This window comes from Chiloscyllium punctatum, chromosome 48, assembly GCF_047496795.1.
Source record: "Chiloscyllium punctatum isolate Juve2018m chromosome 48, sChiPun1.3, whole genome shotgun sequence".
Taxonomy (NCBI): domain Eukaryota; kingdom Metazoa; phylum Chordata; class Chondrichthyes; order Orectolobiformes; family Hemiscylliidae; genus Chiloscyllium; species Chiloscyllium punctatum.
Genome location: NC_092786.1, coordinates 41,813,612 through 41,827,451, shown reverse-complemented (window position 1 = coordinate 41,827,451; position 13,840 = coordinate 41,813,612). Strand labels below are relative to the sequence as shown.

The window sequence follows — 13,840 nt, the reverse complement described above, 5'->3', positions numbered from 1 at the left end:
AGACTTACGAATCAAAGAATAGCTGTACCATGTTTCTTTTGTTAATTAATTAGTTCTAAACATTTAACACTTTGAGTGAAGAAATTCCTAATTTCTGTTGAAAGTATTTCTCATCAATTCAAATTAATATCCTCTTCCTACTTTTGTTGATTTAATTTAGAATAATCTTCTGGGTTTATTCTGTCTAGACTTCCAATATTTTATATGGCTCAATGATGTTTGAATTTGTACATTTATTGCCCTTCCACATATCTTTTCCTATGCACGTACATTTCCTTTCTACATTGTTAAATTCTAAAGTGCAGTCTCCCTAGTAGTCTATCTCACACTAAGACCTTCTCTCTTTCTCTCTCTCATCACTTACTTTGACTCATTGTGCCCAGTTGCCAGCCGCATTTTTCAAATTGTATATGTATGGATTTGCATTTATCAATATTAATTAACATCTGCTATTGGTGCTGCCAATATAAATCCATTGGCAAATATTTTAGTAAGGGAGCAAGCAGCTTAGAAACCCAGGGTTTCCAAGGCAACTAAGCCCTGAAAGCTCCAACCAATAAGAATGCAATAACATCAACTTTATAAATTTCTGGTTGTGTGGCTGTGATTCTCCCTGTTTTATTAGGAGCTGTGGAAGGCTGAAGACAAGTAGATCACTACCAGATAGTGATGCAGATGGGCCACAGATTATTTACTGCAGGATAATTGGGCCAGTATTATTCAGGACTGTAGTAACTATCTGTAAAAGGGGGAAACTCTGTACAAAGAGGGGCAACTGAGATGGGCCAGCAATGGAAATTTATCTATTTTTGGTCAGAAGCTGCTTGTCCTTTATCTTCCCTTTATCTAAAGTGGAGGACCAAAAATGTACAGCTAAGTTTCAAAAGGGTTTATAAATTGCTCAAAAACTTCCTCTGTTGGCTTTACATCTGTTCTGCTTTTGTCTAATGGTTCCTGTTTCAGTAGTGGCTCAAAAATATACTGTATTCATAAAATATCTAAAAGTACCTTACATAACAGCTGAAATTTAACAAAAGATAAAGTGCGACACGATTAGTTTATTTCAGTACAATGCATGAAGTACCTCACTACACTTGCTGTGGTTATATGAATGTCAAACTTCTTTGGTGCATACAACTACAAAAGGTTTATTTTAACATAGTTTCTAGCCTCTTGGTTTATTATGGCTTGAGGGCCTTTCCGCATTGAACTTCTGTGGCAGCTGCCCCAAGCTTTTATCTGCCCTTCAGCACATGGTTCTAAAACATGGAAGCTGCGAGTATGCAACGCCCAATCATTGATATTCCCTGCACCAAAAGACAGGCAAATTTCAGGCAGAGCAAAGAGTGATTTCCATGGAATTGATTATCTTTCAGCAGCAGTTGATATTTCTATTGGCGAGTGTGTCCTTGAGAGAGCCCTTACACAAAGGCCTGTGTTACAGAGCTATTTGCGATGAAGCGCTGGATCTCCTTCAGGAACTGTTTTGCAAAAACACATTTCCAAAAAGAGGTGGCCAATAAACCTCCAGCCTCCTCCCCAACACAGCTGCCTTGAGGGTGGTGAGACTCTGAGCATTCAGCAAGGATCTGATCGGGAAACTATTACTGTGTTTTAGTAATTGTTTAGGGATCTCAACTTAACCCAGTTTGCAAATGAATAGTAGCGTGTCAATTGTCACACCCTCAGTAATGGTCCAAATTGTCCATTATTTGAGCAAAACTATTAAAATATTTTGTCCAGATTTTGAAAAGACCATCTATTATTGAAAATAAACTTGGTGTGGAGGGAAGGCCTTATGAAGAAAGGCTGAGGGACTTGAGGCTGTTTTCATTAGAGAGAAGAAGGTTAAGTGGTAACTTAATAGAGACATGTAAGAAGATCAGAAGATTAGATAGGGTGGTCAGTGAGAGCCATTTTCCTCAGATGGTGATGGCCAGCACGAGGGAACATAGCTTTAGATTGAGGGGTGATTGATATAGGACAAATGTCTGAGGTAGTTTCTTTATTCAGAGAGTAGTAGGGACATGAAATGCTCTGCCTGCAGGAGGAGCAGACTCGCCAACTTTAAGGGCATTTAAATGGTCATTGGATAAGCATACGGATGATAATGGAATAGCGTAGATTAAATGGGTTTCACAGGTCAGTATAACATCAAGGGCCGAAGGGCCTGTACTGTGCTGTAATGTTTAGTGTTGTATGAAACCTTGCACAGTCTTATTGACAATTACTGAGAAATCCAAATTAGCTCAATTTAATAAAGGAAATCATGAAAATCAGTTTTCAAAATTAAGTCCACCTCTTTTTTTTTTTATTGCCTTTCTAAGTATGTTTTGTTTTCAGGTACGATACATGCAACGCGTCAGGAGAAAACAGAAGCCAGTGCAGCACCGTATGCGGCGTGTAAACCGTACGAGCTCAAGAAGGTCTGGCTACGCTTTTGCTCATCAAGAGGGCTTTGGTGAACTCATTACCTCAGGAAGGAACATGCGCTTCAGTAAAACATCGACGACGGCAACTGGGAAGTCAATGCCAAGCAGCACCAGTTGGATTGAAACTTTACGAAAGAAAACAACAGACACCGTAAATAGCTTTGGCAGCGACAAGAATATAAAACAGTAGAGCAGCAGCTATTTGGAAGGAACAATGCCTTTCCTTGTTTTAAACTTGGCCGTAGTTTGTACTGTGCTGCATGTCTGCAAAGCTCGAATCACTACTAGCTGAAGAGTCACCAAGTGATGAACTCTCGTTTCAGAGCGGTCACACGTGAATTTTTCGTGCAATGTTGGACAACCATGACGGAGTCCTCATTGCCAGGTGGCAAATGTTAACAGGAATTGAGTTCAAATTTACAATTTGTGTAAATGTGACAAAAATGTCAGCTCAATTGAAATTGAGTGTTTTGAGGCACTTGTCAGTATATTAGCTGACGTCCCCGTTACAAAACAAGTTTTTATTTCTAAGCTGTAAATATTTTTTAGCTTTTGAAAACATTTTTGTAATGCAAGAGAGCAACAGTTGCATTATGTCATGCTGCTCAACTTAAAAGGACGTATATAAATAAGATTACAGAAAATTGGCAGAGCAACATACCGAATATAATTCACTTCATTCACTATCAGGACCCAATTATATTCTATTCTGTCTAAGAATGTTACACTGTGGTCCTTGTAGCTATGACCTCATTTGAGGAGTTAGTGCCTTTGAGTTTTCCTTGCACGAGGAACAACTTTATTTGAATGTATGTATGTATGTATGATTTTGAAAACTACACATTGCATTTACAAACACTTCATGCTTTAATGGTTCAGTTTAACTTCACTTCTGATTGTATTTCTGCAGTGAAGTATAACAGCTAACCTTATCAGAATTGTTACCTTTGCAATATGTTTTCTACAAGATATTTGCTCTTCATACAGTTACTCTTTATATATCAATGTATTCGCACTATTTTTCCAAGAGGGAACATCAAACAGACAAAGTCTGTTTTAAGACTTGTGGACATAGTAAACACATCATTTGGTTTCAGCCTTGTTCAAATGTGTCTTTAGTCCCAGACTTTTGGCCACTTCTATCTCCCAGCAACCTTTCATTGTTTGGCTCTTCATAAAGTCAGATTTCCCCATTTTATCAGGATTTTCATGGACATGTCTTAGTTGCCTCATTTTCTCCAATTACAGCATTGTCTACACTTCAAAAGTATTTCACCCATTGTGAAAAGCTGTCTTGATGTCATAAAAGGCATTGTGTGAATGCAGTTATTTCTTTGTAGAGAAGGAGCCCATTTTGGTGATTTAGTTTCCTACAGTAGTATTGAACTTCAGCAAACATCATTGAAATATCTTCTGTCTTTAGTATTACTGCTTATTTATATTTGTTGTATTAAAACTGGGCCATACCCCTAGAATCCAACAGTACTGTACCCATACACTTATGGTTTAAGTGAAGGCAGACATACCATGCAAGACAGCTGTGCATTTTCAGTGGACAAGGTAATAAACAAGAAGACTGTACCCCATCTCTCCCAATTTCCATACAACCGAAAATCTAGCCTCTGATGTGCTCCCCATCTTCCCCTGCCAATCCCCAACCTAACAGCAAAGGGTTATTCCTAACTCAGTATTTGCAACCTTCTGTTGCCTTACTGAACAAAATGGTCCCCTGAGCCCTTCCATAGGGAGCATCAATCTGACCTTTCAGTCCCATTCCCAGAGGTCAAATGATCGCTATCCTATTGAAAACAACTTCAGTCTTTTCTCTAAGGATGAATAATCATTTCTCATCATTCCATTCACTGGTGTGGCCTTCCATTGACACCTGACCCCAGTCCCATTCAAACTCTTGAACAAATAAGCCATTGCCAAGAACCGCAGAGTGCTTCATTGTCCTCTATCCCCTCTTTGCCATTGTGCTCTTTTCCTTCATTCCTTTTCCTGCAACCTCATTCTTTCCCTTTTCCTTCCATCTCCTCTGATCTACTTCCAGTTGTCTCATTCCCTTCTAATCTGGTTGACATGAATACTAATCTTACTCTTGACATCACAGAATATTGGCCATTGCATTTGACCTGCCACATTCCATCTGAAGTGCAATATTGCCCTCAGTCAGTGTCCAGACTGTGCCTCCTTTTTTTTTCTGTTGTGCACCCTGACTTACTAATCATTGTCGTTACATTACTGGATTAGTGATCCAGAGGTCTGAACGAATGACTTGAAGACAAATTCAAATTTCACCACGGCACTGGGGAATTTAAATTCAGTTAATAAATAAAACTGGAATTAAAAAAAACTAGTGTAAGTGTTGGTGGCCATGAAAACTACCAGAGTGTCATTTTTAAAATCAATTGATGGCCTTGAGGGAAGGATACCTATTGTCCTGCCTGGGTCTGGCTTATATGTAACTCCTTGCCAACAGCAATGTGGCTAACTCTTAACTATTGTCTGCAGTGGCCAAGCAAGTTACTTATTTGTATTCAAGAGAGTGCTTCACCACTGCCATCTGTAGCACAATTAGGAATGGGAAATAACTCCTGAAACATGCCTCTTGGACAGGTGGACGGCACGGTGGCACAGTGGTTAGCACTGCTGCCTCACAGCGCCAGAGACCTGAGTTCAATTCCCGCCTCAGGCGACTGACTGTGTGGAGTTTGCACGTTCTCCCCGTGTCTGCGTGGGTTTCCTCCGGGTGCTCCGGTTTCCTCCCACAGTCCAAAAGATGTGCAGGTCAGGCGAATTGGCCATGCTAAATTGCCAATTGTGTTAGGTAAGGGGTAAATGTAGGGGTATGGGTGGGTTACGCTTTGGCGGGTCGGTGTGAACTTGTTGGGTCGAAGGGCCTGTTTCCACACAGTAATGTAATGTAATCTAATCTAATCTAATCTCACTGAAGGCCATGAGCACAATCCTCCACTGACAAGAGACATGGTGAAGGGGAAGTAGTTGGGCACATTGACCTGGAGAGAAACTTTGTGTCACCTCACTTACTAAGTTTAGGGCGAGAAGGTCCACGGAGAGTCTTCTCAACCAGCCACCCATTTAGGCTAGTAAGTAGTCAATTAATCAAGTTTAATCTCACCACCAGCATGATTACCTGACAAGCGAGAAAGGTGACTAATCTTCCCTCCTCGAAACCATATTAACCTGCGTGCCAGGTTTGTGTGGGCAGGGGAAGCATTCTCCAATTGCCTCAAGCATCTGAAAGCTACCAACTGCCTTCAACTCCAACCTCCCATTTCCCATGGTCTCCATCTTGTGAGTTACTTAGACCAGATTTAGAACCTAGAAGCTGCTAGTTATCTGGATGCCAGAGTTGAGGCCTCTGTTAGGCCGAGAATCCCACCCACACTTACCTGTGAGCTCTTAATGACCTGATTATGCTGGTACAGTGGCTCTGTGGTTAGCATTGTTGTCTCTCAGTGCCAGGGACTGGTGTGATTCCAGCCTCAGGTGACTCTCTGTGTGGAGCTTGCACGTTGAGACTGTGTCTGCGTGGGTTTCCTCCGGGTGCTCCAGTTTCCTCCCACAGTCCAAAAATGTGCAGGTGAGGTGGATCGGCCATGCTAAATTGCCCATAGTGTTCAGGGATGTGTAGGTTAGATGGGTTAGCCATGGGAAATATGGAGTTCTTTGGGTAGGGGGCTAGGTTTGGGTGGCATGCTTTTTGGAGGATCAGTGCAGCCTTAATTGGACAAATGGCCTCTTGCTGCACTGTAGGTATTCTATGATTGACAGGTGATTAGATGAGGTATTTCAATGGTGGGGGTGCACACTATAGTCAACAAAAAAAAAGGGAAACCTCTGCCTGAAATCTTAAAAGATCATGCTAGAGCTGTTTTACCCTTTAAATTGTACCAACACAGGTACAATTTAATAATCTAAGAAATAAAAATGCCTCTCAGAACTCATTATGTAGGAAAGATTTCACCCTTCTGAGTCCAAGAATAAGCATCAAGTTCTTCTGGTTGAAGCTGTTATGAAAACATAAGAAATAAGAACAGGAGCGGGGCCTTTGGCCCGTCAAGCCTATCCTGTCTTTCAACACGATCATGACTGATCTGTGGTAGGCATCAAATGTCATGCCAGCTCCTAATAGCCCTCAGCTTCCTGATACTTCAGAAGTCTAGCTGCCTCCTCTTTAAAGACGTTCAGACATCAAACTGCCTTCCCCAGCCCCCCCACCCCAACTCTCTGGAGCAGAGAATTCTAGATATTCACAATCCTGTGGAAGAAAAACATTCTTTCTCACCCCTTATTCTATAACTGTCCTCATACCTCGAATTTCTCCCCATTAGTGGAAACATCTTCTCAATATTTACCCTGTTTCAACCCCTCAGAATCTTGTACGTTTCAACAAGACCAGACATCGTTCTTTTAAACTCTAATCAATAAAGGCCTAGTTCTGTTTAGCCATTCTTGATAGGGCACTCCCTTTGTCCCAAGAATTTAGCTTAATGAATTGTCTCTAATGTCAGCACATTCTTTCTTAAATGTGGGGCCAAAACTGTACACAGTACTCGAGATGTGGCTTCACCAACGTACTGTATATTTGTAATAAGATATCCTTATTTTAACTCTAACTCCACCCTTCCCGCCAACCATTTCTGCCATATTCCAACACCCGAGCAATGAAGGCCATTATTTAATCTGCCAACTGAATTACTTGCTCTACTTGTAACTTACAATGTTTCATGCACAGGAACACAAAGATCCCTCTGCCTTTCACTTTTTTGGAACTTCTCCAGTTAAATAATAGACTGCCATTTGATTCCTATCAAAGTGCACACTTTACACTTTCCTACATTAAACTCCATCTGCCAAGCTTTATCTGTTTTCTCTATCTGTATCCTCTTGCAGATTTCTTATGACATCTTCATAACATGCACTGCCACTTATTTTTGTATCATCATCAAATTTACACTCTGCCCCTCCTCCAGGTTATTAATTTAGATGAGAAATAATTGACTGATCCTGTCTTTCCGACCTGAAAAATGATTCATTAATCCTAACTCCTTATTCGGTATGTTAACCAATCCTCAATCCATGCCAATACACTACCCTCAATATGGTAAGCTCCTTGCGTGTGCAATAACCTTTTCTGTGGCACCTTATTAAATGCCTTTTGAAATTCTAAATTCACTTCATCTACCAGTTCCCCTTCATCAACTCTGCTTGTTATATCCTTGAAGAACTCAAGTAGATTTGTCAAACATGATTTCCCTTTCACAAAACTATTTTGACTCTGTTTGCATTTGGCAATATCCTGTTTCTTTTTGTTTAATAATGATTAATCATCAATGGATGTGAGGCTAACTGGTCTATAATTTCCTACTTTCTGCATCCCTTCTTGAACAGGGTCATCGCATTAATGTTTTTTCCAGCCAGAACCGACCCAGAATCCAATGGGTTCAGGAATGTTTCGACAAATTCCTCCACTATCTCTGCAGCCACTTGCTTCAAATTCTTTGGATACAGGTCGTCACATCCTGGTGATTGGCTACCTTCATGTCCATTTGCCATGTCAGGAAGTTTATATTTAGTAAGCTTAAATGCTTCAATTTTGCTGTCATTCCTTTAAACCAATATTTAGTTACATGTCTCCAAATATCTTATTTTCATGCTTGGTCAATTTTGTGGGTTTTTCGGGAATCTAAGCTACTTTAAATGGCCTGAGAATGGGACTGTATAAAATTTACTAATACTTGGTGTTGAATTCCCTTATAATCCTCCTAAAGCAGATAAAGTTTGGGAAACATCCACTATGTGATGATAAACCAAAGTCTGCTGAATGGGAAACTATATGAATATACGGAGAGAGGATTCCCAGATAGAAATTAGGTGTACTGTTAAATTCAATGAAACATGAAATGTAACCGATGTATGAGAAGTCTCTGTTGAGAGCCAACAGTCTCACTCTTGTTTCTGATCACTGTGACCTCTCTTTGTGGCCACTCTCCCAAAATGTAATTATTTGAGACTTGGTCCCAAAGATGTTGGGTATCCTCCCATCTGCAGCCATGGCTTTCATAGTGGCTTTACCAAGTGTGAGAGCTGCTTGCCTCCAAACAGCCTGATTGGAGGAAGATATGGTGGGCTATGCTCTAAACAGACAGGTCAGGTGGCTCACCACCTTCCCAGCAAGCAAGGGAGGTGCCCAATGAAAATGGCCTTGGTGTCTCTTCTCCATTTGTTTCTCATGTTTTTCTAAGCTGTGAATGTTGCAATGCAAGTGTTTGGTACTTTGAGTCACTGCTGCACCTAAAACATCAAATTCTAACTCAGGATAGAGCCCTCTGTCATTGTACTTCAGCCAGTTTAACAACAATTTGGGGTTGTTAGTTCCATTTCATTTTGTGTTCCTTGAAGAGAATGAAATGACTTTTCCAGTAACTGTTACCCCGACCTTTGATCTAGCACGTATGATCTCAAAGCCTATGAAAATGGTCTTAATTTATTGTAGTAACATGAAGCAACAACTTGAGATGCTGAAATAATATCTTTAATTTCCAACAACCTCATCCCATTCACTTAGAAAACTATAGCAAGGGTTCAGAGTTGTGTTAGAAATGCAATCAGCTTGTCATGATTGGGACTCTCTTTTAATTCAGGATAAAATGAAGGAATGAAAGAAGTGATGTGACATGTGCTGAATTCTGCTGACACAAAATGCAGATGGCCTTTTTTTTTAACGGTTCTCAAGAGAGGGCAAGTTTTACTGGGAAGCAGGTGCAAGATATCCATAGTTGGAGTCAATGGAAGAAGCATGGCCATTAATCGGTTAGCTGAAGTGGTTCGAGCGAGGTGCTAATAAGGCCAAGGTCATGAGTTCAATCCCCACACTGTCAAACCTGCTGGCTTTCCCTTGAGAAGTTAATCCTTTTCAGGCCCCTTTGTGGTGATGCGGTAGTGTCCTTACACCTTGATTGAGAGGCCTGGCTTTCAGTCCCACCTGCTGTAGGGGCTTGTAATAATATTTCTGAACAGGTTGATGCGAAAAATATGTTTTAAAATTTTATGAATAATGGAAGATGCACACATGGTAGCAGCAGACAGATAGTTAGCTTTGTGGAGGATATCAGTTTGTAAATGATTATACTTTACACTGGCTTACTTAATTCTGAGATAGAATACATTTGGGAGTCTAAAGGTTATCTAATTAGCATTCTACCTGGGTACAAAGGCCATGTGATTCACATTGCCATGAAGATGGGTTTTGAGAGAGGATGGTTGCATAGATAACATTTCAAGATCAAATTACAAGATTCTCCTAAAAGATATCCCTGAATTTCACAGACTGATTAGTAAACCAGGATCTAAGAGAAAGGAGCAGATAGAAGCAGCGAGTCTGTGTTGTTTACTATGTACAAATGTGGATTAAAAAGACCAAATTTGTAATGATTTACATTTCTTTTAAAAATAGCATATCTTGAACTGGAGAAAGTTATTTCCAGGAAGAACTTTCATTGCAAATGGTAGTTCTTGGATTGAAATTTACCAGATTGGGTGAGGAAAGGAACGAAAAAGTAAACCCTCAGAAACTAAGAATCATTTTGGACTGGTTCCAAAAGAATTGAATGTCTACTTACGGAATACTGAAAAATATAACCGTGAAGTGACCTTTCAGTTATGTTGAAAGTAAAAGGGGAAAGTTCTGTTCTATGTTTTAAGGTATAAGTTGCACACTGAAACAGTGTTTAGTCAATGTTACCTTTGGTTGTTATATTACACTAAATGTTTTCAAATATATAATCTTATTATATCACGCTTTCAGCTATTCACTGGAAATTTCAGTTTCTTTTTTAAGTTATCAGTCTCAATCGTAATAATGCCACAGAAATACCAAATTTCTGATGCTGGAATATTCAGCAAGAAACAAAAACCAGCTTTTGATTTTTATGACGCTTCTACAAGGGATTCAGGTTTGACCAGTGTTGGCAATTGATGTAAATTTGGCAATCTTTGCATACAGCAAGGTCATAGTAATGAGAAACAAAGTAGATCATTTGCTTTGATGCTATTGATTGAGGAATAAATGCTGAATAGGACACCAAAGAACTCCCTGCTTTTCTCAGAACAGTGTCAGACTTTTTTTTAATGCCTATCTGCAAGCGCAGATGAGACCTTGATCCAACAAGTCATATTAAAATCAGTCTCCTAAATTGCATTCTTCCTTCGGTTTTACAATCAATTAGTAACCTAAAAAAGGTCCTTAAATGAGGCTTTGAAGCCACAATGTTCTGATTGCCACTGAATCAAGACTGATATCTATTCGTAAATACATTTACATTTTCTATCCCACTGTATCTCAGACATTAGTTTCAATTCAGTTATAACGTGACTGCATTAAATTAGATTTGGCTGCAATTTCAAAAAGTAGGAGTGTCTTGTTCATGCATATAAGTAAACAGTTATTTGAAATGTATTCAGTATCCTTTCAGCCCTCATCTGTGTAGTTTCAAATTTATTTTAATTAGAAGTGAGAAATGTCTTCCTTCTCTGACAGAAAGTTAAGGGCTCAAAGCTGTATCAATTTTTTATGTTCTGCACCTCACACTTCTTTTTGACTATTTCTTAAAAGCACAGCAATTAGCATTAATTAGCATTAATTTTACTGTCACTTCTCTTGTCAAGCACAAAATATTATTGTATTTAAATATTCCATATGTAGAAATAATTCATATATGGCCAATGTTCATTGTTCAAATAATGTCAAGATTGTTACTCAGTAAAATATGAGAGTATATATACTAATTTATAAAAAGATTTTTTATTTTCAATATTTAGGTAGATTGTCTTTCCTCTTGTGGCATATATCAGAAATACACTTTTTAAATCCAAAATCTAGCTAATCAAGAAGCCCAATTTTAACTTCTATTATGAAAATCCATACTTCTACAAAATATTAGATCTTAATTAAAGGAACTGGTTAAAAATAATCTCTTTGTGCAATAATAAAGTATACATTGTATAAAAATGCATGTTTGAATACCAAAGAGTTTTAGCTCTTTATTTGTAAAATGCAGAAAATGTGTTTACATCTGTAATGTATAATTCTATCATTACATATTTGTTTATTGGAAAAATATGAAGCATCAGTGGTTTATATATTTTTCTCACCGCTCGTGTCTTCTGCTGTAATTTGACTATTTTGAAGCTTTGAATGTGAAAGGAATGTATGTTTTTGCATGTCTAAAGCTGGTTTTATGTGTTTTCAGTATAAAACAAATTTTCAATTCTATAACGTATTTGAAACCTCATCATATTTGTACCTCCCTCCCCATCTTTGTTCCTCCTCAGTCTGAGCAGATTCAATAATAACTTGCAAAAGGGAATTGGGTATCTACTTGAAAAGTAAAACATTGCAGGTCTGAAGGGAAAGAGCAACAGAATTGGGATTAAGTAGATAGTCCTTTCAAGGAAGAGGTGCAAGAACGATGGCTTGAATGGCTTTTTTTCTGTGCTGTAACATTCAATGATTTGTGACTAGTTAGTTTGAAAGTATTCATTGCAGACACATTAGCTCACCGAATCACCAATATAAACAGCAGCAGAAGACGATCATTCAAAGTGGTTATTTCTTAATGACATCTTTGTGGCCAAATGCTTTGTTAAGTTAATGTTTGTGAAATAAAGTTTAACTTTTCCTTATAATGGTGTTCCAAAATAAAAAAAATATATTTCAGAGCTACTATGGAGAATGCAGGGATGGGAAATGGCTGTTTGCCCTATCAAATTTCACCATCTTACCACAGCACCCAAACATACTTTGAATATATCCACTATATATCTTTGAGGTAACAGAAATGTCACATAATATTTATCCATGAATTGATCCCTCATAAATACTGAAAGACAGTAATTAAACCTTTTGTGATCCACCCTGTAAATGTTTTAAAGGTTGTGATCAATTTTGTTTCTGGGTGGATTTCCCTGTTGTTACAAGTTCATAAGGCACTAAGGACCCTTCCTAAATCATCCCTGTGCTTATGTTTTAGACCTAATTGCAAGATTTATTATTTATCACCTGCCACTGCTATAATTAATCCAAGGCATTGCAGATTTTTACATCATTTGTGAAGATATAGTTGCCAAATTTGACAGGGATTCCTTACTTAATGTTGATTCAGTCAATGTTATTTTGTTAAAACTTTACCGACACAATACTGACATCCCCTTCACATCATGACTTGCATTATGATGTCATTTGCCAGAGGCAAATGTTGAAGTTGTCATCAGAACAGAAGTGACAAAGGTGGAGGAACTGGGAGAGTGGAATAGTCTTTACAGGAAGCAGAATGTGAGGATATATAGTCAAGATAACTGTGGGAGTCCTTGGGTTTTTAGTGGTGTCTAGTCTATTCCCAGAAATGGAAACAGAGATGTCAAGGAAAAGGAGTTAGAGATGAGCTAGGTGAATGTGAAAACATTGGAAGTGAAATATATAATCTTTTCCACTTCCAGATGAGAGAGGGAAATGGTACCAATGATGTCATCGATATACCGGAGTAGGACTGGAACAAGGAATGTTCCACTTACCACACAAAGAGACAGGTGTAACTGGGGCCCATGCGGGTACCCATGGCCAAAGCAATGGCCTGAACAAAGTGAGAGGACTTAAAAGCGAATTTGTTTGGGGTGAGAATGAACTTGGCCAAATGGAGGAGGGTGGTGGTGGATGGGGGCAGTTCAGGGCTTTTTCCAGAAAGAATCTGAGATTGGAGACCATTCTGTAAATGGATTGCATGTCCAGGGAAAGAGGCGGTGGCCAGAGCCCACCAACAGGAAATTCTGAAGCTGACATAAAGTGTTGGAAGAATCGCAGAGTTAAGTAGGAAGGGACTGGACAAGGGGAGAAAAAAATCAAGTCGAGGTCAGAAGAGATGAGTTCTGTGTGGCAGGGGCAGGCAGAAAAAATGGTTCTGCCTAGGTGGTCCTGTTCGTGGATTTTGGAAAGCAGGTAGCTGTGATCTGTGCAGGGTTGGAGGACAATGAGCCTAGAGGCAGTGGGGGTGGGCGATCACTAGATGAAATGAGGCTCGTGACCATTGCACACACAGTAGCAAGGTGTTCCGTGGTGGAGTCATGGTCCAGGAAGAGACTGGAGGAGGTATCTGAAAGTTAGTGTTCAAATGGCCAGAGAGAGGGGTCCAGGTGGCGGGAGAGTGTTGGATGTGGGTGAAGGGATTTGTGGGGTGGGGAGAGGATTCTTGTCCAAAGGATGGGCGCAAAGGCAACAGAAGAAGAATTCAACATTACATCATGCTGCAAAATGAATTAAGGTGGGGATGCAGAGGGATAAAACAGACCTTTGCTGAGTAGAGACCATTCAGTATCAGAAAGCGGAA

The 13,840-nt window shown here is 39.3% G+C and overlaps 1 protein-coding gene across 4 annotated transcripts in view; it reads left to right on the top strand.

Moving 5' to 3' along the window:
- atp8b4 (ATPase phospholipid transporting 8B4) overlaps nucleotides 1-6,252 on the top strand; it is a 245,466-nt gene extending 239,214 nt beyond the window's left edge. For all 4 annotated transcript variants that reach the window (XM_072565057.1, XM_072565058.1, XM_072565059.1 and 1 more), the window contains one exon: nucleotides 2,344-6,252. In XM_072565057.1, coding sequence (XP_072421158.1) covers nucleotides 2,344-2,622 — 279 coding nt within the window. In that variant the 3' untranslated portion in view covers nucleotides 2,623-6,252. The remainder of the gene's footprint in view (nucleotides 1-2,343) is intronic.
- Nucleotides 6,253-13,840: the final 7,588 nt, after the last annotated feature.